Here is a 25,404-nt window from a genome sequence, read left to right as displayed (position 1 = left end):
TTAGATTTTTACTGTTGTTACTCTGTGATGTCTAAAATGACATCACTTCTGCCCTTTTTTTCCCCAACCCAGCTCAGTGTACATTTTCCCTCCCTACTGCCACAGTTTACTGTCCCTCCCACAGCAAACATTACCTAGATACCACTGTGCAAACTCTTTAACTGCATAGCCTGGGCGCGCTACCAAGTAAAATTGAAAATTGCGCAAAAAAGTGGGATCAGCGCATCACCAGGCCGCCTCTGAATGGCCTCTGCTCAGAGATGCGCTGAGCCCCCCCAGAAACTACAAATGCACCTTGAACCCAAACAGAGGCTCTGCATATACACCAGAGGCCATTCAGAGGCGGCCTGGTGATGCGCTGATCCCAGTTTTTTGCTCAATTTTCAATTTTACTTGGTAGCGCGCCCAGGCTATGCATATGCATAGGTAGGATTTAGTTAGTGTTAGGTCCCCTCCCATGGAGGAAAGACTTCTTCGACAGTGGGAGGGACAAGTACTTAACAAGTTGCATGCAAGCTGTTATAGGAAACTAACATCCTCCAAGTGGTAGACAGGTCATGTGTATGCTCAGTGTGTATTTTATCCCATAAGTGAGGCTTGCACTCTTTTGCAGGTAAGCACTCATCTGTTTTTAAGTAGCGCTGTTCATTTCTTTGCTATGTTTTAATTTATTTCTGGTCAGCTGCTCCCACTTAACAGTTTTGCCTTTGGTGTATATGCAGAGCCTCTGTTTGGGTTCAAGGTGCGTTTGTAGTTTCTGGGGGGGGGGGCTCAGCGCATCACCAGGCCGCCTCTGAATGGCCTCTGCTCAGAGATGCGCTGAGCCCCCCCCCCCCCCAGAAACTACAAACGCACCTTGAACCCAAACAGAGGCTCTGCATATACACCAAAGGCAAAACTGTTAAGTGGGAGCAGCTGACCAGAAATAAATTAAAACATAGCAAAGAAATGAACAGCGCTACTTAAAAACAGATGAGTGCTTACCTTTTTTTGCGCAATTTTCCTTTTAAACAATACCAGTTGCCTGGCAGTCATGCTGATCTCTTTGGCTGAAGTAGGGCTGAATAACCGACCTGGAACAAGCATGCAGCTAATCCAGTTTGACTTCAGTCAGAGCACCTGATCTGCATGCTTGTTGAGGGGCTGTGGCTGAAAGTATTAGAGACACAGGATCAGCAAGAGAGTCAGGCAACTGGTATTATTTTAAAAGGAAAAATCCATATCTTTCTCAGTTTAGGTTCCCTTTAAAGCCCCATCTACACCATTCAATTTTCTGTCCGATTCGATTTATTTATTCGATTCAATCCAACATGTCCAATTGGGATTCGATTTGATTCAATTTTCCATTGTATGGCAATGGCAAATTGAATCGAAAACATGAGAAAACAAAAAACACAACATAGAAAAAATACACCTTTCTGTAAGAGATCGTGGAAAAGCCGCCGCATGTACTGGCAGCAAGGCGGCTGTTTCCGCGTCCAACGCAGCGGTTTTGCATGCTGCAGCGTGCGTCTGGTGTGGCTGGGTCTGTTAGTTCACACAGAATGATGGAGAGCTACGCGCGCGCGTGCCAGAAGTCAGGACCTTTATACCAACAGGAGATGTATCAGCTGATCAGGACGATCAGCTGATCCCTGCTGGATTCCTGATTGGCTGAGTGGTTAGGGCGGGGCGGCAGAGTCCTGCAACTATATATACAGCTTGCTAGCCAGTTGCTGGTGGTCTGCCGTTGCGAACACTACGTGGAAGCACTCAGACCTTAGTCAGATCCAACAGTGTGTTTGAACCAGGAGGACCTGGGAATTCACACTGAGCCAGATTACTTGTGTTATTATTCTGTTATACATCAGACTAGTTCCAGGGTGTAGAGACCACGGACCTCACACCCAGGACTAGGGAACTTGTGTTATCATTCTGTTATACATCAGACTAGTTCCAGGGTGTAGAGACCACGGACCTCACACCCAAGACTAGGGAACTTGTGTTATCATTCTGTTTTATATCTGACCAGTTTCAGGGTGTAGAGATCACGGACCTCACACCCAAGACTAGGCATTGTTTGATATTTGTTATGACCTGTTGCTTTCCTGACTATCCCTCTGCTTTCTGATTCGGTACCACGCATATCTGATATTCCGTTGCCAAACCCTGCCTGCCCTGGATACCGAATCAGCCTTCTGTCTTTGTACTTTGTCTGTCCGTGTGTTGCCGACCTGGCTTGCCCGACCTCGAGAGCTATCTCTCTCCCCTAAGAGATAGTCTCCGAGTCAGTCAGTGACATCCACCTTCAGGTGTCACTCACTCTCTGGTCCTTCCTACCTTCAGCCTGACTCCACCCCTTGGAGAGTCTCAGGCTGCTGGAAGGTTTCTGTACTCTCTATAGCAGTACTTCCTGTACTGCCTAGGGCCACCTGCTCTTCAGGTGGGTTACTCAAAGTCATACTGTTACACCAAACACTCACTATATATATATTTAGAGGTGTCCAGAGGTTAGCACTATATCTGTATTATTGGTGATTCTGCAGATCATCCATAATCAGGTATAGATCTGTATTCTTGGTGATACTGCAGATCACCAATAATCAGATTCTCTCTGCGAGCTGACACCGATCGTTACACTTTACTTCCAAATAATATATTATCCCCATACTTTGCACTAGGGATATAATTTTAATGTTGGGATTACCAGGACAAGTAGGCAAATGAAATGTGTGTGTTTTATCTAGAATAGCATTGTTTATTTTAAAACTATAGCGGGTTGGATTGGAGAAAAAGTGTATTTTTTCATTTTTCCCTTTAAAATGCATAGAAAATAAAGTAATTACTGCAAACAAATACCACCTCCCAAAAGCCTAATTGGTGGTGAAAAAAAAACAAGATTATAGATCATTTAGATGTTATGAGTAGTGATAAGGTTATTAGTGAATGAATGGGAGGAGCACTGAAATGTGAAAATAGCTCGGATGCATAAGGTGAAAAAACACTGAAGGCTGAAGTGGTTAATATACTTATCCAATAATAGTGGCTAAACAAAAGTGATGTGCTTCTAGGAATTCTAACTTCTATGCATTCCATAGATATCACCACTGTATCGCCATAATGTAGGTTCTAGAGCACAGCACCTAAGCAGCCTCTGTATCTCTGACAGAGCGGTCTCCCACGGTTACCCCGGCAACAGCATTCGATAAGCATCTATAGGAGCGTGTAGCCCTTGTTCCAGCTATACAGAGAGCTGCGAATGAGAGGAGAGCCCCACCACAGGCTCTGTGTCACTAACAACGCTGAGGAGAGGGGAGTCGGGCCTCTCACAGCAGCTTGACACAAATGCTGTTTCAATCTACACACTTCTGTGGGGGGTTCCCCTATTCAGCTATTTAGGGGTCTGTGAATAAAGTACTTGGCCTATTTTATCACACCAAATGTTGTACATTTCACCACATTCACCATTCTTTGCTTGTAAATTATAAATATTCATTTTTGCTAAAAAAAACTCTCTCTCTCTATCTCCTCCCCCCCCCCCCTTCCTTAGGATAGCCACATGAAATACCAACACAAAACGGTGTACACATGAGAAGTGGATCGAAAATCATACATGATTCCAAACATTTTTTTTTAACAAAAATAACTGCAAAGTGGGGTGTGCATAATTATTCAGCTCCCTTTTGGTCCGAGTGCAGTCAGTTGCCCATGGACATTGCCTGATGAGTGCTAATGACTAAATAGAGTGCACCTGTGTGTAATCTAATGTAAGTACAAATACAGCTGCTCTGTGACGGCCTCAGAGGTTGTCTAAGAGAATATTGGGGGCAACAACACCATGAAATCCAAAGAACACACCAGGCAGGTCAGGGATAAAGTTATTGAGAAATGTAAAGCAAGCTTAGGCTACAAAAAGATTTCCAAAGCCTTGAACATCCCAAGGAGCGCTGTTCAAGTGATAATTCAGAAATGGAAGGAGTATGGCACAACTGTAAGCCTACCAAAACAAGGCCGTACACCTAAACTCACAGGCCGAACAAGGAGAGCGCTGATCAGAAATGCAGTCAAGAGGCCCATGGTGACTCTGGACGAGCTGCAGATATCTACAGCTCAGGTGGGGGAATCTGTCCATAGGACAACTATTAGTCGTGCACTGCACAAAGTTGGCCTTTATGGAAGAGTGGCAAGAAGAAAGCCATTGTTAACAAAATAGCATAAGAAGTCCAGTTTGCAGTTTGCCACAAGCCATATGGGGGACACAGCAAACATGTGGAAGAAGGTGCTCTGGTCAGATGAGACCAAAATGGAACTTTTTGGCCAAAACGCTATATGTGGCGGAAAACTAACATTGCACATCACTCTGAACACACCATCCCCACTGTCAAATATGGTGGTGGCAGCATCATGCTCTGGGGGTGCTTCTCTTTAGCAGGGACAGGGAAGCTGGTCAGAGTTGATGGGAAGATGGATGGAGCCAAATACAAGGCAAACTTGGAAGAAAACCTCTTGGAGACTGCAAAAGACTTAAGACTGGGGCGGAGGATCACCTTCCAGCAGGACAACAACCCTAAACATAAAGCCAGGGCAACAATGGAATGGTTTAAAACAAAACATATCCATGTGTTAGAATGGCCCAGTCAAAGTCCAAATCTAAATCCAATCGAGAATCTGTGGCAAGATCTGAAAACTGCTGTTCACAAACGCTGTCCATCTAATCTGACTGAGCTGGAGCTGTTTTGCAAAGAAGAATGGGCAAGGATTTCAGTCTCTAGATGTGTAAAGCTGGTAGAGACACACCCTAAAAGACTGGCGGCTGTAATTGCAGCAAAAGGTGGTTCTACAAAGTATTGACTCTGGGCTGAATAATTACGCACACCCCACTTTGCCGATATTTTTTATTTTAATGTTTGGAATCATGTATGATTTACGTTCCACTTCTCACGTGTACACCACTTTGTATTGGTCTTTCACGTGGAATTCCAATAAAATTGATTCACGTTTGTGGCAGTAATATGCCAAAATGTGGTAAATTTCAAGGGGGCCGAATACTTTTGCAAACCACTGTATACACTTTTTTTTCACTGTGTCACCTTTTCTGCATGCAGGGTAACACAACAGCAATGAAAAAATATGGCCCAGTACACTTACCGCGTCACGCTGGAAGATTCCGATTTGCCAACGACCCACTGCAAAGTCAACAGCACATTATCATGCGACTTCCACAGCGATGCAACGTTGGCATAATGAATGGACAGTGCAAAAGAATATAAATTTGTTAGCAGCGGTGCGGCATGCTTGCACAGAACGATGCAAATATGACGGGGAAGCCGGGTGTCCAGGAGTAGGGGCGGCAACGGGCAGCGAAGGGCATGTGGGGGCTGTGTGAGTGGCCTGGGGGGCGCTATGCATATGATCCTGTCGGGGTTCTCTGCTGTAGAGTCATATGGATCGCTTGTTTGGTGTTGCAGTGTGATGCAAGGGGGGGCGTAGCTCTCCATAGGTGTAAAACTAGCCTTAATAAAATCCTGCAGCACTGCTGTAACAAAAAGTTGTGTTTACCTGCGGTGTCTTGTCCCACAAAGCGTCCTGAAGACCCCACATCACTCCACTTCCGGTGCCTGGCTCCACCCCCTCTCTCCCGAGAGAAAAAACATCGAGAGAGGGGAGGCGGGGCCATGCGCCGGAAGTGGAGTGATGCGTGGTCTTCGGGACGGCTTCGTGAGACAAGACACCGCAGGTAAACACAACTTTTCGTTACAGCAGCGCTGCAGGATTTTCTATTTTAGGATGGAGATCATCTTCAAAGGAAATAAATATGATCATCTTCAAAGGAAATAAATATGTCAGCCTCCATATCCCTCTCACTTGAGATGTGCTTGAACACATCCTAAATTTCATACTTTTCAGAAACCATACTGTTCAGCCGAGTTGGAGCGCTCTCTGTGTTTGCGAACGTGTTAAGTGCCAAATTACGCTTGCAAAATGATCAGGAAGCATTCTCCTGATTGAAGTGATACGCAACTGCAAAATGTGGCTGAGAGCAGGAGGGAGCACAGCCACGGTAATGAATGTTACGTCTGACATGACGCTGTAGAGAACCAGCACAGAACGTGGCATTCTAACAATATAAGTAATTAGCTGCATAGAGCAGAAAGACCTTAGTACTCATTTTCAACACCTGGAATAACACGGTGATTGGCAAGAAGCTTTCCTACTCTGCCTAGACTTTCAGGAACACTGTGTTACGGCTGTGGTTTGCATACAAAAAAAAAAATGTAACAAACTTGTTATAACATTTGGGGTCAGTCCTTGGAACGCATAGAGCTGAACTGAAGGGAAAAAAGCGATTGCTTATTTGTCAGCAAGACTGGAGTGGTGCACACAGATGTTTAATTTTCCATTTGATTCTCATTCCTGAAAGATCCAAAGACTGTACAATTAAAATTCTAAGGGGTATGGCAAGTTTTAGATCAATCCTTTTAGCAGCGTCTGAATGTGTGAGTGAAAATGATAGAAAGGCTATTATTAAACTAGTTTCTTGGTGCGCAGCAATGTAGAATGCAGGAGAAACAGATATTGATCAGCGTCACAGTAATGGCGCTCTTGGCTGTTACACACCAAGAATACAACAAACGTTATTCAATCACAACTTCCTCTACAGAAACAGGATGTAGTAAATTCTTTGTTACTAGAGCGCACTGCCACTCTGTGGTTATAGTTGGTAATGCATAGCTTTACATAGCTTTATAGACTGTTGTTGATAAATACACATTCCAACAGAACTGCATTAACCATGGGAAAATGGCATGCATGCTAGTAGAATATTGCAAAAATTACTGATATTCTACCATTGGGCTGTAGGCAATAACGATAGTAAAACAATGGTAATTTTTACCAATATTTTACATTTGCCTAGCCTGACCCCATTCCTAATTGTACCTCTATCTGCACTTCCTCTATCAATGCCAAACCCTAACTGACCCCCTGCGCTGAAATCTCCGCCAATATAAGCATCGCCTTCACCATTTAAATCACCCTTGGCCACCCAAATACACTACCGGGCACCAGCGCCGCTCAAATTACCGCCTGGGCATTGGCATAGCTGCAACTAAGATTACGGACTATGAGACGCCCATTTTACCAGAGCGCCCCATAGACCGTAATTACCTGCTTCGCAGTGTATAGCCTTGCTGCTGCTTTCTTGTCATGAAGTCCTCAGTAGAAATGTTTAAAAGTTTAAAAATGTGGGTAATATAAATTGTAGTATAAAATCTATCTATACAGTATATGCACATGTATAATGTAAATGACAGGTTCACTTTAAAAACATCAGAAAACTTAGAGTTATAAATTGGTCAAAATGAAATACTAGATTTCTAAAGTCCTTTTAGAGATGGCTAATAGTCCTAGATTTAAAGGACTACAATTGCGAAAATCACATGTAAACATGTAAATACACACAAATAAAACATGTAAACACACACAAATAAGAGGTACATTTCTTACAGAGCTAATTGAGCTATAAACTACTTTTCTCCTATGTTGCTGTCACTTACAGGAGGTAGTAAAAGTCTGACATATCTGACAGGTTTTTGACTAGCCCATATCCTCAAGGGGGTTCTCAGGGTTTTCTTTATTTTAAAAAGCACTTACTAAACTGCAGTTGCTCAACTGCCAAAATAGTGTACTGAACAGCATCTTTGTATGAATCCTTTTCATGGAGTGTCTTCATAAAGAATAAAGGTCATGCTGAGAATCCCCCATGAAGAGATGGACTAGCTCAAAACCTGTCAGATCTGTCAAATTTCTACTACCTACTGTAAGTGACAGCAACATAGAAGAAAAGTAATTTATGGCTCATTTTACATTGGAAGAAATACACTTCTTATTTGTATGTGTTTACATGTATTTTGAATTACACATGTTTTTGCGATCGTGGACCTTCAAGGCAGGAGCCGTATCTTGGTATACAAGCTCTTTGTATAATATATGCCAGCCGATATATAGACTGCTGCCACTAATTCTCCATGGACAGGCTATGGATCTCAATGTAATTTAGCGTCTCTCTTGCATCCGAGTAGCAAACTAAATATATATCTTTACAGTAATGGACCATCTGTTATCTTTACCTGCTTACACCTAAAGCGGTCCTGATGCTGTTTGTCACCAGGGCTGATTAATTGACCGCCTGATTAGCAGACACAGTGCTGCACGCATTTTCACACTGATAAATTCACGCTTACAGACGCGCCAACATGATACACTCGTAATTTTGATTCCTTTATTTTCAGTCTCGCAGGCCTCTAATCTTAGAAGCGCCGCAGAGGCCCAGACCTAAAATTCCATCCCATCTGCCTCACAGATCACAACGCTTTCTTAAGTCGCCATGGAAACACATGAAAAAAAAATGTAAATCCTAATTATACGTGGATAATGCTGTTTGTCCCCTCCTCCCTCAAAGTTAGACCTCCCTCCTACCTGCAGCCACATTCAATTCCATGAGATAAAACACTCGCTGCATGCAAGTCTTTATCTTCCTAGCATTGCCTTTAAGCTAACGAGCAATTCAATTCTAAAATGATCGTTCCCAAAGTCTGTGGGAGGTTAACCTGACATAGAATGTTAAAAGAAATTGTCTCAAACATTACAGGGGGACTTTGTGCGAGATGCTGAGTGGTTAGCGACATGCTGGGTGAGTTCTGGGTAGGAAGCTGGGTGATTTCAGGCCTCTTCAGCACTAAATTGAACAAGAAGAAAACAAGAGCGCTCCTAAGGTGCATTAACCTTATTTACTTATTTCCGCAAAAACAATATATTGCACTTACATTTAAAAGGTAGTTACAGCGCATATCAGAGGACGCCTACGTTCCGTTCTCCTTCCCTCGGTCTGGCCAGGACCTGGGATGACGCCCCCCTCATCTCCTGCCCCCACCGCACAAACAACGCGGAATTAGCTGTAGCGATCCCAGGTCCTGGCCAGACTGAGGGAAGGAGAACGGATCGTGGGCGGCCTCTGATATGCGCTGTACCTACCTTTTAAATGTAAGTGCAATATATTGTTTTGGCGGAAATAAGTAAATAAGGTTAATGCACCATAGGAGCACTCTTGTTTTCTTCCTGTTCAATTTAGTACCTGGTACCACCCAGTTGAAGAGCAGCATCTAGTGCATTTGACAAGAGGAATACCTCTCAAATATACAAAAATCTGCTGTCCTCCAGTAGCGCAGGATAAAAATCTTTTCATCTGTGTTGATCTTCAGCACCAAGCATGTCTTGTCTCAGTGTTATTGCTATCATTTTGACTTGAATTAGGTGGCTCTGTAAAATCGGCCAGCGCTACCATGAGGCAGCCTGGACAATTGCTCCAGGGCCCTGAGGTCAACGCCCCCCCCAACTAACTTTATCGTGGGCCCCTCCAAACTTTTCAGCAGTGTAGCGACTCACCTGTCCCAGCTGGTGTGCTCCTCGTGGCTCCCTGCATTCCGTCTTCATACCGGCTGGCCGCATCTTCTCAGTAACCCAGTGGCTATTACGTAATAACATATGTCAGGTCATGGATGGGAGGTGCCACTGCAGGGATGAAGATGGGAATGCACCAATCTACTGACTAATGGAGGAAAGCACCAGCAGAGGCCAGTCAGGTGCTACACTGCTGAAAACAGTGCAGGGGCCCCAGGGACCACACAAAAAAAGTGAGGGGGAGACTTGGGGGGGGGGGGGGGGGTGCAGCTTGCTTAGGGGTCCGGGGAGGGAGGGGAAAGATTCGGCAGCAAGAAAGAGGCCCCTAATGCCGTTTTAGGGGGGCAGTCAGGCAGGGCCGGGCCGAGGCATAGGCTGGAAAGGCTCCAGCCTCAGGGCGCAGTGTATGAGGGGGCGCAGACTTCATTCAGCTGTCATTCCTAATTGTGTTTGAAGCAGAAAGAAATAAGAAAAGGGGATACATGGCAGTGACTGCAAGCCAGATAACTAGATATTAAGGTGTTGGGGAGGTTGTGAGCCCTGGGGTGCCTCTTAGTCTAATAGCAATCCGTGTGTGACTGCTGGGGTGGCAGGGAGGGAGGGGCGCATTTTGGTGTCACAGCCTTGGGTGCTGGAGGACCTTGTCCCGGCTCTGCAAGGGGGGCTTGTCAGGGAGGCCCCTAGGTTAATTTTGCCTGAGGGTAATTACAACCTGTTGATAAGCTGCAGTATGGCCACAGACCAGCAGTTCCAGGTGAAGGCCTGGCTTGCAAAGACATGAAGCAATGATTTGCATCAACACAGTCCTGCAGGTAGGCTTCATTGCTGTATCTTCTCGCACACATTGACGTGTTCACATACAGATTCCTTCTATTGTAACACGGCAATATGGAAGCACTTCATAGGACCGCTCTATGCAGACGCGTTCTCCTCTGCCATGTCTCCCTGCCACAGCTTTATATCTTGTCTGTGTGGCTTTGTGTGGCCTACATATTATTTGCATAATCTGTGTACATTTCTCCTTTTTTACTTGCAAGTGTCTGGAAGTTATAAATACCAGACTAGGCATAAATAGCTTGCTCCGATCTGTGATTATCACCCACGTTTCTTCTCCTCAGTTTTATTTTGCACTTTTTAATGTGTTAATCTGCTGACTAAATATAGGAGAGCTTCAGAAAGAAAGTCTATGAGCGTCGGATCTGGAAAAGGCGCAATCAAGGATGAGATAGGGGGGAGCAGGTAGGAAATCTTGCACTGCTCTCTCCTCAGCTTTCTATGATCTCACCTCAGCACCTCAAACAGGTGTTGCATTCCATATGGAGGAGTGGCAGGTATGGTGATGGGAGGAGCTCACACAAGAGCTGCATTTATATGGAGGAGGAGTGGCAGGTATGGTAGTGGGAGAGGCTCACACAGGTGCTTCATTTATATGGAGGAGTGGCAGGTATGGTGATGGGAGGAGCTCACACAAGTGCTGCATTTATATGGAGGAGGCAGAGGATTGGCAGGTATGGTAGTGGCTCACACAGGTGCTTCATTTATATGGAGGAGGAGGAGTGGCAGGTATGGTGATGGGAGGAGCTCACACAAGTGCTGCATTCCATATGGAGAAGGAATGGCAGTTATGGTGATGGGAGGAGTTCACACAAGTGCTGCATTCCATATGGAGAAGGAGTGGCAGTTATGGTGGTGGGAGGGGCTCACACAGGTGCTGCATTCTGTATGGAGGAGAAAGAGTGGTAGGTATGGTGGTGGGGAAGGCTCACACAGGTGCTGCATTCTGTATGGAGGAGTGGTAGGTATGGTAGTGGGAGGAACTCACAGAAGTGCTGCATTTATATGGAGGAGTGGCAGGTATGGTGGTGGGAGGGGCTCACACAAGTGCTGCATTCTGTATGGAGGAGGAGTGGTAGGTATGGTGGTGGTAGGGGCTCACACAAGTGCTGCACTCCATATGGAGGAGGAGTTGCAGTTATGGTGGTGGGAGGGGCTCACACAGGTGCTGCATTCCATGGAGAGGGAGTGGGAGGGGCTCACACAAGTGCTGCATTTTATATGGAGGAGAAGGAGTGGCAGGTATAGTGGTGGTAGAGGCTCACAAAGGTGCTGCATTCCGTATGGAGGAGAAAGAGTGGCAGTTATGGTGATGGGAGGGGCTGACAAAAATCATTCATTCCATGGAGAAGTAGCAAGTATGGTGGTGGGAAGGGCTCACACAGGTGCTGCATTCCGTATGGAGAGGGAGTGGCAGGTATGTTGGTGGGAGGGGCTCACACAGGTGCTGCATTCCGTATGGAGAGGGAGTGGCAGGTATGTTGGTGGAAGGAGCTCACACAGGTGCTGCATTCCATATGTTGGTTCTGTCAGATTTTACCTGCCTACTTTTTTCGCGATAGTGGTCCTTTAAAGGATTATGTTTTCTTTGATACTGTTGTAAAAAAAAAAATGTAAATAATTTAGTTTGGATACATCTATGCAGTCTGTCAGTTCCAAAAGGATACTGTCAAATATTTATTGTGTTTTTTTTATTCTACAAAACCACTTTGAGTTGTTAAAAAAATAACACTCTGTCTTTGTTTTTAGTTACATGGACAATCCAGTTCTTGAAGGGGACTGTCATTTATTTAGTGTGTCAGTTGTTCTTGTACATTTTGGGGTACAGCACGCTTGGAGTTTCCAAGAGGAGTGATCAGAGAAGTGGGGATAATAATACTCAACATATGTATTTAATAATATACATTTACAGCCTTGTGGGGGCTTTAATCCCTCTCACAATGTCACTAAAGTTGCCTATTAATGCTACAATTGTATACAAATGAACCCATATCTCAATTTGATAATGTAATTGAATTGTATGTATGCAGAAGCCATCAATGCTATACAGATCAATTGTTAATGATCATATTAACGCCTTTTGTTGATCTGTGTGGCAGATTTTTTTTTTTTTTCGATTGGGATTGAATTGAAATATAATTTGATCCATTTTTGTGCTGTTTTAGTAACAATTAGTAATCCTCTTTGATTGAAAAAAAAAATCTCTTTTTTTTCATTTAAGTGCTCATACAAAGTACGATTTTTGTTAGTTTTGGGTGCTCATTAACAGTTCCTACTCTGGCAGGGAGAAAATAATAATGATTAAAAAAACGTTAAAAAGGCCTTGGGGGTGTCTTTTGAGAAGATATCAAATCCAAGTATTGGCCAGCACACCAGACTGCGATTCAAGCCGTCTTTAATCCATCCACCATAGATAATCCAACGATTGTTTTGGGGTGATACAATGCACCCCTTTAGCATGCAGCTACTTCCCCCAAGAACATGGTGGTGTCATTCAACAGTACAGATCGTGATGTGCCCATTGCACTTTTATAAAATAAGCCCCCTTATGTGTATACATGTTCCTGGTAAGCGACTAGGAGGCAGTTTGTGGCAGAGAATCAACATTCAATCCAAGCTGGTAGCATTTTTTGTAAGGATAAATATGAAGCCTCTACATCAGGAGTGTCAAACTCAAATACAAAGTGGGCCGAAATTGTACACTGAGACCTAGTCGTGGGCCAACCTCAATGTCTTCTGGCCACCTTCCTCCCTTATAAAGTTCCCAGATGTCTAATGGCCCTCCTGCAACTCCTATACAGTTCCCTGGTGTCTAGTGGTCTTCCTTTTCCTATACAGTTCCCTGGCGTCTAGAGGCCCCCACCCTTCCTCTATACAGTTCCCTGGTGTCTAGTGGTCTTCCTTTTCCTATACAGTTCCCTGGCGTCTAGAGGCCCCCACCCTCCCTCTATACAGTTCCCTGGTGTCTAGTGGCCTTCCTTTTCCTATACAGTATCCTGGCGTCTAGAGGCCCCCACCCTCTCCCTATACAGTTCCCTGGTGTCTAGTGGTCTTCCTTTTCCTATACAGTATCCTGGCGTCTAGAGGCCACCACCCTACCCTATACCGTTCCCTGGTGTCTAGTGGTCTTCCTTTTCCTATACAGCATCCTGGCGTCTAGAGGCCACCACCCTCCCCTATACACCCCCCCCCCCCCCCCCCCCATATGGCTTCCCTGGTGTTCTAGGACTTCACCTCCAATATAGCTCCCCTGGTGATCTATAATGGGCCAAACATAATGCAAAGTGGGGAAACCACTTGAGGGCCATATTTAATGGCTCTGAGGGCCAGATTTGGCCTGCAGGCCAGATTTTTACATGTATGCTCTACATCCAGCTCGTTTCACCACCTAAGATTAGCAGTGCGATGCGGTGCAAACTCTACAGAAATAAGCCATCGTATGACCCCACGTCAAGGTCATGCATGGAGCTGCCCCCTGGCTAGTGACGTCCTCCCTGCTGGGCAGAAAGTTCATCGCTGGGATTCCCGCTGGTCCGTGCATGTGTTCCTATTGTTTACACTTGCTGCATTGCCCATTGACTTGCATTGCTGCATAATCCATGCGGCAGGCAGGGGTCATGTGCTGCAGACTTTGCGTAGGCGGGTTTGATACTTCTGGTGCACTGCGTCACATCTCAAGAAGTGTGCATATCTCCATAGACCTGCATGGTCCTTGCGACAAAGCGCGCAAGTGTGGTGCGTTGTAGTGAGATGTAACGGCTGTTTTGTAACACAGAACATTGCACTGCGATGCACTACCTATGTGATGTTCACAGTGCGGTATAACCGCATACCAACGCTTTGCATTGTGTTACCATAAAATGCACGCGTCAACAGTGATGGTGAAGCATATTTTCCATTGACTGTATGCTTCACTGTATGCGATGCAACGTATTGGTGATGTGCGGTGCTGCTTTCCCATTCTGTTGCGTTCCTGCCTTTACATGGGAAACAAAGCCCACTGTGAACCCCGCCTTACACTTGGACTTGGGGAAGAAATGGTAAATACTCTGATGAAATACTGAATGTTTCATTTCTTACCTACCAAAAAAACAGATTTGTATTCAGTCCAGGCATCCCCGTGAATCAGATGGCTGCAGACAGACCATTAAGACAGCACAGCCGGCAAACTGACTTCTCTCTATTGCTCTCCAGCAAAAGCAGACAGGCCATTATCTTCTGATTGGACTGTGACGTGCGGCAGCATTTCTCCATCAGACACATTTTTAAAACTGGCAAAAGATGAGATATTCATTTTTTTTCTCTTTCTTGCAGCCATGGCAACTGGATACAGTGGGGATTATTCACTAAAGGAGAAAAAGGGTGACCTGCACTCGCATTACACGGTGATCAAATATCCAATCAGGTGGAAACAAATGTAAATCAGGGATTTCTGTTACATTTCATTGGATGCTTGATATGTTCACACAATCTTCATTTAAAGGACAACTGAAGTGAGAAGAATATGGAGGCTGCCATATTTATTTCCTGTTAAACAATACCAGTTGCCTGGCAGCCCTGATGATCTGGATTTGGCTGCAGTAGTGTCTGAATTACCACCAGAAACAAGCATGTTGCTAATCTTGTCAGATCTGACAATAATGTCAGAAACACCTGAACTGGTGCATGCTTGTTCAGGGTCTATGGCTAAAAGTATTAGAGGCAAAGGATCAGCATGACAGCCAGGCAACTGGTATTGCTTAAAGGAAACCAGAGCTGATTAAAAATAAAAGTGATATACATACCAGGGCTTCCTCCAGCCCCATCCGCCCGGATCGTTTCCACGCTGGCGTCCTCAGCCTTCTTCTGCGGCAGTACCGGGTCCCCGCACTTCTGTCAGTAGCGGCCAGTGTACGCAAGAGAAGTGCCCCCTCTACGTATCTTTCCAGGTGAAAAAATTCTAATCAACACATGACAACGCGTTTCGCAAAAATAAAGTCCACTTCCTCAGGTCAAATTTGAGTGTTGTGATAAATAGAGCTGAGAAGATATATTCAAGAAAATATTCACTTTACAATGGAATATTTTACGTTTATCATAAACAACCATCAGATGGCACAAGAGTCCTGGCTCTGGCTACTCCCATTCTACAGCCATTGTTCTGAGATCAGAATGCGTTCACTGCAGACCGATTCACGGAGGGACAGTTTATTTCTGACCGATACCCCCCTTCTCCTCATGACGCGTACATCAAACAATGGGGCCAGGAAAAAAGGGCACGGGTATAGCCGAAATGTTAAGATTTTGTCTATAACAATATTTTTATTGTTTCTTCATCTTTATCTTAGATAGAATAATAAATATGTTAAAATAACATAAAAAAAAAAAATCGCAAAATATCATCTATAACAATAAAAATATATTCACAGCTGTAACAGGCATAGTAAGACATTGCCAAATATGACCAATATTTTACTACAACCAAACCTAGCCCTACTGTCACACAGAACCCTCCCTCTACGGATGCCTAACCCTAAACCTCCCTGGTGGTGCCTAACCCTAAGACCCCCTAGTGGTGCTTAACCCTATGAAATCCCATCTGGTGGTGCCTAACCCTCAACCTCCCCTGGTAGTGCCTAACCCTAAGACCCCCTAGTGGTACCTAATCCTAGGAAACCCCACCTGGTGATGCCTAAACCTAAGACCCCCTAGTGGTGCCTAACTCTAGGAAACCTCACCTGGTGGTGCAAAACCCTAGGAAACCCCACCTGGTGGTGCCTAACCCTAAACTTTCCCTGGTGGTGCCTAACCCTAAAACTCCCTAGTGGTGCCTAACCCTAGGAAAGCCCACCTGGTGGTGCCTAACTATAAACCTCCCCTTGTGGTGCCTAACCCCAATACCCCCTAGTGGTGCCTAACCCTAGGAAACCCTACCTGGCAGTGCCCAACCCTAAACCTCCCCTTATGGTGCCTAACCCTAAGACCCGCTAGTGGTTCCAAACCCTAGGAAACCCCACCTGGTGGTGCCCAACCTTAACCCAATCCCCCCCCCCCTGGTTCCTAACCGTAAAACCCCCCTTTCTGATGCCTAGCTCTAAAACCCCCTTCCTGCCCCCAACCCTAAAACCCCCTTTCTCCACTGCAAATACTGTTAATACAAAAAGCGATACATTTCTAAGATAATAGATTTCAAAACAATAATTTACGACGTAATTCTCAAAACGAATTTCAAAATTATTTTAAAAAAATGTTAAAACTATCATTTACCTAAATTATAATTGTCAAAAGTAATTTCAAAACAATATTTTTCCCAACACTATTTTTTCAAAACGAAACAATTTCGGTTGGAAGGGCCTGTCGCCCACTATTTTTGGATATTTGCATTCGCACCTATGGGGCACTCAAATAGTCCATTAAATGCCCCAGGTGCCCAAATTACCTGATTCCTCTCATGACAACCTGAACTAGAGAGAAAAATGAAACTGAGATCTTTTATTTTCAATTAGAATTTATTATCTACCAGGAAAAAAGAGAATAAAAAATAAAAATACACACACGTTTTATAAATTCTCCTCCGCACCGCCGGCACGGTGAATATTATTTTCTGAGGCCGCGCAGAGGATCTCCATACAATGAGTACATTTCTGCAGAGAGGACGTTGTTTATTTCATTTTTTAATAATGTTCCTCCCTACATTGCAGCGAAAGAACACACTCAGACATGTTCGGCACAACGACACACCACACAATTAACAAAAGAAAACAGACGTTTTGTTCCACATCCTCCGTGACCTCTTTGTTTATACCGTGTCCCTTTCTCGCCACAATTTTCAGATAGACTTTATAATTGCAAGTTTCCTTCTAAAATATTAGACAATTACAAAATATTATGATGTGATTTGGAGTCAAGGCGACAATGCTTTTCTATAATAGAAGCTGCTATCCTCACACCTGAAAACGTACCAACTCGCCCACGCATGGTCCTATGAGAATCTGTGTTTAACATACCTACAGTGTCTCAAGCATGTAGCATAGAGAGCTGGATGAGCAGGCTGGATGGACTGAGCACTACCGAGGGATAATAGAGAGCTGGAGGACTGCCCATCCAGCTCTCTATGATCCCTCTGCAGTGCTCAGTCCACTGAAGGAGCATAGAAAGTTGGATGAGAGGGCGGGATGGATGGACTGGATGCATGTAGCATAGCGAGCTGGATGAATAGGCTAGATGGACTGAGCACTGCCAATTGATCATAGAGAGATGGAGGACTACCCATCCAGCTCTCTATGAACCTTCAGCAATGCTCAGTCCACTGAGGAAGCATAGCGATCTTGTATGCTGCACCTACACTCATGAGACAACGCCAGAGCCATGAGGGGGAGTCACTGAAGTATAAAGCAATGTAAGTAAGGTTGGATTCCATCTCTTATATGCCGTTGACATTCATCTCATCATTTTTAATAAAATAATCTTATGAGAGCAAATGCACGCTCAAAAATCCTGAATAGGAGTGCTAAAACATTATTCGTTTAAATAAATTGCTTAAATGAACCTTACAACAGTCCTGTACCACAGACTAGGCATCTACCGCCCCATAAACCCTCATAGAACCGGATAGGAAACATGGCCTGCTCTGTTTGAACAACCCTGTGTATTAACCAGTCAGATTTATCCGCTAACATCCAGCAGGATCAAGGGGACAGTCAGGAATTTGTGGACAAAAGTCAATTCTTCCATGAGATGCATAACTCGCAGCCCTTTTACATCACGCTTGCTTCATTTGAATAAAACATATGAAGGGCTCTTGGAAAATAAGTGCCTTTCCTGTGCAGTAAGTGCTGTGAACATTAGCAGTTGTTAGCGGACGTTTGGTTATATGGCACTGACTAAATTCCCCAGGGTACAAGTTAAGTATCTTATTTATAATGCATTATATTATTAAATATTCTTAAGAGAGCACAAACAGGAACTGCTCTTCAGCAATTAAAGACCCAGCGGACCGTGCGTTTGTTAAAAGCATCCCATTCTTAAGGGGGCATCACAACCTATGGTACAAACACACATATCTTTTAAAACACCTTCCAAATAAGGAATCCCAAGACAGCTCATGGTGGCCTAGAACTAGGGATGGTCAGTGAGATGCAACTAATTTTGAGTTGAGGCAGCATTATGCAAATGTTGCATGCAAATTTATGCATCTTGAAAATGGACCAATCAAATTTTACCTCAACAGGATGTGATTGGTTCAATTTCAAGCTGCAGTAATTTGCCTACAAAATTTGAATAATGCTGCATAAACTCGAATTTATTTGCATCTCATTGACTATTCCTACCTAGACCACCTGGAAGGTATAAAGGGCTAAATGAGAGCGAAAAGCCCTTAGATAAAAATCAAAGCTCATGAGCTAACTGGGTATTTCTTGTATTGACCCAAGCTCTATCCCACAGAGCCATACAGTGATGAGGACCAATTAGTCTTAAAACAGGCTGTCTGCGTGTTGGATTTATGTGGCTCTGTAAACTATATTAGCTACAAGCTCACTATATACCAGCGGGCCTTGATTCCAAGGGTAGAAAGTGATGATTTGCATAATCAGGAGTGATACATCATGGGAAACCACAATTGCTCACATAAAGCTGAATTACGGAAAGTACCTTCTGTTTTAAGAAGGCAAAATTACGTTTCGCTTCTAAATAAGGGTGCTTTTTTTTGTATTGTCTTGACTGACACAGGCAAGCTTATTCAATACAATAGTGGAAGGAGCCAGTCCAAAGTACGAGCCACTATGCTGATTACAACCAACCAGCATCCATTTTGTATTGGTCTCAGTCTGAATTCTGATTGGTTGCCATGAGCTACCTTGCACTAGTTACTGAATAAAGCCAACAACGTTGAGCATGATGTCACTGCCTGAGCCAAAAAAACATCTTCACACCAGTGAATGTCAGAGGTATGTGGAACAAAAGGCATTGTATTCACATTAAACAGAAAAACACAAAGAAGTATATGTTCAATTTTTTTTCTACCTATACATAACTCTATATATTTATATATACTTCAACAGGTCAGCTAAACTGAGGTAACATCTCTAAGCTAGCCCTAACCTGGAATCAGAAATACCCTACAATTAAGTTAAAAAGTTAATCAGTTATCACCTTATCTACATTATTGCACTAATATTGTGAACATTGAAGACGTCTAAGGCAAAGATAGGGGAGTCTGCTACGTAATTTGTCTATAGCACTCGGTGTTCAATGTACAGGGTTTCATGAGGAGGGGTACAGGGGCTCCGTCACTAGGCCCCAAGACCAGGGAGAGACAAATAAAAAAGAAAGATTGTGCTCTTTCAAAAAAAGTAAACACAGTTTAATAGATACAGACATCTAGAAATGATTATCTTTCTTGCCTTAGCCCCGCAGTATTGAAAGCAAGGCCAGAGGTCGGCCATTTTTATTCAGATGCGTATCCTGTTTTTGTAACGGGCACTGGTTCTCAGTGGGAAGTTACGGCACTTCTGCTTTTTGTAGCAATGCTGTAGCCCTTTACACAGCTTGAATTTACAGACTGAGGCCTGGTTAGCAATCCTCCAATACATGAGAAGACTTGGTAGAACTCGTTGTAGAAAGTACATTTGGGAGCGGCTGCCATTTTGATGGAGACCATCATGTATCTTTTCTGGAAAATAAAAAAGCACCCATCGCTAGGCTGTTATTTATACGAAAAGTGCTACATACCCTGATTTATTGGTTGTTAAACTGGCACACAACATAAGCATGTGTGATTAGCTTTGAGAGCAGATAACATCTCCTATGCTAAATGGAGATGCACTTTTATGACCTCTAAATCTGTGAGGAGAAGAACATATTCTGTCAGCTCCACAAGGAACTAGTAGACCAGTTAATAGCGAATGAATAGCTTGTTTTGGCTCACTGCACAAAATGGCTTCCTTTTCTCCGTTGATTTACTAAATCTCTCTAAATATAATCAATGACACAGCGTGTTTTGAATAAACGGAATACCCAACAGCAGACAGGGTTTGTTACAAAACAGAATGACACAAAGTTGATAAAAAAAATCCCAAGCTAATGCAACTGTACACTTGCTACATGTGCTCTGCATAGGCAGTTTTCTGGAGACAAGCAAGAGATATCTACTTGTTCCAATCCCATAACCCTTTGCACCATCAAGGCCTAGTATTGCTATGCCTGCATGCTGCAGGAGGAACCAAGGGTTTCGGAGAAGTATGTCCTAAACTTGCCTGTTATTACTAAGACGAAAGCTAGCGATTTCAAAAATCACTAATACAGCGCATCACCTGCACAAATTTTTTTACAAAATTGAACATATTTTGAGCAGGAACTAATATGACTATAGTGGAGGAAGTTGCTTCATTATGAACAAGAAACTTCCTATGGAAAAGGTTGTTTTCCGAGACCATTTGTACAAGTCCATTAAAAATTTTTGTTTGAGGTGGAGGAGAGGAACAGAGACAGCTGCGTAGAACTGCAATTATCTAAGCCTCGCTATTTACATTAACAACCTGTTTGGGTTAAGTACTGCCTAATCCCTCTGACAAGCTCCACCTCTTCCTTCTGCATGACGCCAAATGAAAACTGTCACACACCGACAGGAAGTAGCAGCTGCAGGAGGAGATTGTTGAAGGAACTTTGCACAGTTTGATTGATGGCGAGAGAGATGTACGTTTTGCACAGTCTGTCATTAACACCCCACTGAAACTATTTTTTTAATTTAGAAAATACGAAGAGATTGTGGTTTAGTGCCTCCTATGGTCTTCCCTGTCAAACTTGAAAGGTGTGCACTTATAAACCACAGATTCTGCCAACCTATACCTATGTAAAATATCTGTGTTGGGTAGACTGATCCATAAATTCCATGATGTGCTCCAGTTGTTAAAGAACTCAGATTCAAACAAGCTTCCTGAAGCTGTAAAATACACTCTGGCCCTCTTAGGCTGGTAATCTCTACCAAGACTTAAGTTCTGATGAGCTTCATGCGTTCACAAATGAAAACTACACTTCGCTATTTGATGCGCAGTCCCTTCCTCTCAGAAAAGGATCATTTATGACAGACCCAAAGTAACCATCTTTTCTAACAGTAGAGGATAATTTAACAGCTGGCTAAATATTATGCAAGGTTCTGTGTTTCCATGGAAACTGTACGAGCCAATAAGTTGTCACTTTCACAATCCTCCAAGCCAATCCGCTTTTTTTCTGTAGCTGGCCCACAAGGCAGCCAATCACAGTGCAAGTGACATCCTGTCAAGTTGGGGGTTAAAGGGTGAGTCCTCATTGGCTGGAAATAGAGAGATGATAAAGAAAACATATCTAGCTGTCTATTCCTCTGCTATGGCTCTCGCTTCTTAAAGTGTTTGAAGGGAAAACTGTTATTGTTACCTGTAGCAATGTTTATTACAAAGACATTGATAACCATGTTTTCCTCTCCGCACTGCATCAGATAAGGCCTGTATTTTCTGTCTGTTCTAAGCTAGGGTCTCCAGACAAGCATATCTATAAATAATAACGTGCAATTATCGCGTGGATTGTGGAGAGGAATGTATAATGTGCCATTTTTAATAAATAAATAAAACGGATGGTAAACAAGCCTCTCGTATGAAGAGGTTACCCTGGTAGAGCCGCTGGGGGCTGAGACTTCGTGTGGTGACATAATGCAAGCCCTTTCTTGCTTGGAAAGTTGAACGTCAACAAAAGATGAAATATGCTGTAACCATAACGAGAGAATGTTTGTTAAAACTGGCGTACGTGTTAAGGTAACCATTAACGGTACAATTTTTCCTTCAGATTACATCTTTCAATGCACAGTTTATAATTGAATTGTAAAGTATATGATCCTATAGTCAACCGGAAAAGGAGAAATGATCGAGCAAAAGTTGGATTTTATGATCAAATCGGAATGTAAAACCTTCTTAAATTGTTCCGTTAACAGGAATAATAGATAATTGCCATCTGATTAGTTACGATCGTTCGAATCGCTTCAAAAGATCGCATATGATGAAAAAAAGTGTACCGTTTATGGGCACCTTGAGGATGATGACCAAGATTACTGCAACCCCTAGCACCCGCCAGGGCTGTTCTCCGACACATCGGAGGCAAATTGTGCAACTTATTCTCCACATTTGCACTGAGTGACTGGCAAGCAGCTTTCAGACTCCCATTCTGACAGTCTCTGTTAGGAACACTGTTGGGCGGCTGTGTATTTTTGTGCGTAAAAATAAGGTACGTTGTAATAACGTTTGCCATTAATCCTACCCCGAGGCTGATAGGGACTCCAGCAATACCCTAATGGGGCCCCTCAATGGTCAAACTCTTCAAGCTGTGAACTTGCAGGGGTCATAAAACAAATGTGGTCATTGGGATCTTCACACCCACTACAAGTGTAGACACCAAATCTGCAGGATGGACTCCTTTACTGGACAGAGGCAAGACTAGTATTTGGGAAGCCCTCCACAGTTTTGGGCCCCTCTGCAATCGCAGCGTATACAGCTGAACTGGAAAGATTGGTTATTTCCTAATTAAAGTAAACTTTCACTTTAAATAGTGGGGATTAGTGCTAGATGGGTGGGCTTAACTGCAAACTAGTAAATTAAGTCCCTATAGTAGTGGTTCCAAAGCCTTCCCAGGCATTCAGGAATTCATTTAAAGCACACCCGAGGCGAAAATAAACTAATGAAATAAACAATTGTATCTATCTTCCTTCTCCTAAAAATGACTTTTTAAGATATTCCACAGTTTTATTTTGTTTAAATCTACTTTTTAAGTTTTAACTGTTTTATTGTTTTTGCTCAATGACACATTCATTGAAGTATGCCAGAGCTAAAATCTATGTGCTATTGACCCTTTTTATCTCTTTCCTGCTCTCAGAAGCCATTTTTGTGCTAGGAACGTGCTTTATAGTTAGAATTTCTTATCAGTGAGGGTCACACTGTAGTCACTTCCTGTCTGAGTCAGGAATCAGTCAGCCACTTACATACCTGATATTTAACTCTTTCAGGCAGAGAAAGGAAAAAAGGAACACAGCATAGTTATTTGTGTGCTAGGCACTGTACATATACTTATGTCTATCTCAGCATGTCACATGTCACCTCGGGTATCCTTTAGTATTATTACAGGTATGTGAGGGAACTACAAGGTTCTAAGTTTTCATAGTCGCCTTGGTTAGGTTATGTTTATGTAGCATGACCGGTTCCTTCAAATGGAATGGTGTATTTGATGAACTGAACTTTGCTATGATTGTGATACCACCACTGTGATCCCATGATCTGTAGAAACAGATCCAACATCAAAGCATGTCAGTGTAGGTATTTTGTTTTTCTGACAATGCTAAACCACATGATACCTTATGAGACTTTTGCCAGCGAACAACAAGACTTCTGCCAGCAAACAACTGCCTTACCACAGCCCCGGCATAATATGTTTCAGTCTAGATAAGATGAATCCATGACTGATGACACTGGGGCCAACTTACAATGGGATGTGCAAAGAAAATTAGAGCAATAGAGGAGTAGTTGTCTGAAACAACCAATAAGATGTAACAAATTAAATGAGGCAAGGATTCTGATTGGTTGATCTGGGCAAAGGCACCACTTGTGCTCCAGTTATCTTTGCTTTCGCCTTTGTAAATGTGCCCCAGGTCTTCCACATGAAAATGTACACCAGTGAAAACAAAGGAATCTCATGTAAATACCCATGGCCACTGGGCTGTAGTATTTTCCTGTTATGAACCAGGTCAAAATATAACGGTGCAGAAGGTGGAGTACATGAGGCTTGCTTGTCCTAGCCCTGCCTGTGCTGCGTCATTGTAGAAACGGGTGAACTGTAGGTTTTGGTTGTGTAGGGAGTGCGTGGGAAAGCTTGTCTGCCTCGTAACACCCTATCAATATAGCGTATTGGTTTTGTTCTATCACATCCAAGGCAGAAACAGCGCACAGTTCACAAACCCTAAACACAACCTATTTCAAGGTTTAAACAAAGGCTCATCATCTCCTCCTGTTCCACCAGAAAAGTATCCAGGTCAGTCCATTTGATCAACAAGCCGTTCTTGCATCAACATACTTTTTTTTTGCTTGTAGGCTCACGGCCAATAAATACTAAGAGGTCAAACCTGCTTATCTTCTAAAGTCACCAGGTGACCTTTACTGGAGACAACGACATCACTTTGCAATAAAGGAGAAGCCACAAGAGTGTTTGTAACTATACACAGATTTCTATGGCAGTTGCCAGCAGCATTTGAGCTTTGCTCTTATCCTGTCGTCCCTCCGTTCTGCCATTGCCACCGGACGGCTGGCCTGAATCTGGCAGGGAGTGCAGGACACGAGGGGAGGAACCTCCCTCAGTGAGTATTGTCCTCTTGAGAGGTGTGGGGTTGTCATGACGCTGGGGTACCGAGGGTATCTTTTCTCCTGCCTGCTTGCGGGTTCGGTAAGAAGGTCTTCGTCTAAATTCTGAGAGTAAGTCATACTTGATGTAGTAGAATACCTCCTTGACTGGGCTTCTCTTTTCCGACTCTATTGAAAGAAGGCGCTGGAACATTCGAAGGGCATTGTCTGAGAACCGGCGCCACTGGGAAGGGAGACCAGGCAGGCGACCCTTTTGCCAATGCACAAATTCTTCAAAGAAGGCATCTCCTGGTGAAGCTGATTCCCAGGGAAAGTTGCCAGTGAGGACACAGAATATAAGTACTCCGAAAGCCCACACATCCAAGCTGGTCTCTACTGGAAATCCTTCTGATAGGCCAGCTTGGCACACTTCAGGTGCCGTGTAAGGGATAGTGCCACTCACTCGTTTCACGCGGCAGCCCACTTTTCGGGTCATGCCAAAGTCAGCCAGTTTAACCCGTCGACACTCCTGATCAAAGAGAAGAACATTTTCTGGTTTGATGTCACGATGAACTAGACTCTTGCTGTGCATAAAGTCCAAGGCTAGTCCGAGCTGTTGTACACAGCGCTTTGCCATTTCCTCAGGGAGACCAACCTAGGGAAGACACAATAGGAAGAAGAGACCGACCGTGAGTTTGTAGAAAAAGATAGAACTGAAACAATCTTTAAAACGTACTAAGCTAAAGCGTACCAACCATATATTGCTATTATTGTGTTACAGTGTCAATTCTTTGATCACCAA

General features: G+C 43.6%; 1 protein-coding gene and 1 long non-coding RNA gene across 8 annotated transcripts in view; one reads left to right on the top strand and one right to left on the bottom strand.

The window, feature by feature from the left end:
- LOC137524411 (uncharacterized) overlaps nt 1-25,404 on the top strand; it is a 76,997-nt gene that overhangs the window by 42,515 nt on the left and 9,078 nt on the right. The gene's annotated exons all lie outside the window — the stretch shown is intronic.
- The window catches only part of SBK1 (SH3 domain binding kinase 1), a 163,568-nt gene continuing 154,905 nt past the window's right edge, over nt 16,742-25,404 (bottom strand). For all 7 annotated transcript variants that reach the window (XM_068244194.1, XM_068244196.1, XM_068244200.1 and 4 more), the window contains exon 4: nt 16,742-25,257. In XM_068244194.1, the coding sequence (XP_068100295.1) occupies nt 24,478-25,257 (780 nt within the window). In that variant the 3' untranslated portion in view covers nt 16,742-24,477. The remainder of the gene's footprint in view (nt 25,258-25,404) is intronic.

Source organism: Hyperolius riggenbachi, chromosome 7 (assembly GCF_040937935.1).
Source record: "Hyperolius riggenbachi isolate aHypRig1 chromosome 7, aHypRig1.pri, whole genome shotgun sequence".
NCBI classification, from domain to species: Eukaryota; Metazoa; Chordata; class Amphibia; order Anura; family Hyperoliidae; genus Hyperolius; species Hyperolius riggenbachi.
This window is presented reverse-complemented; position numbering and strand designations above follow the sequence as displayed.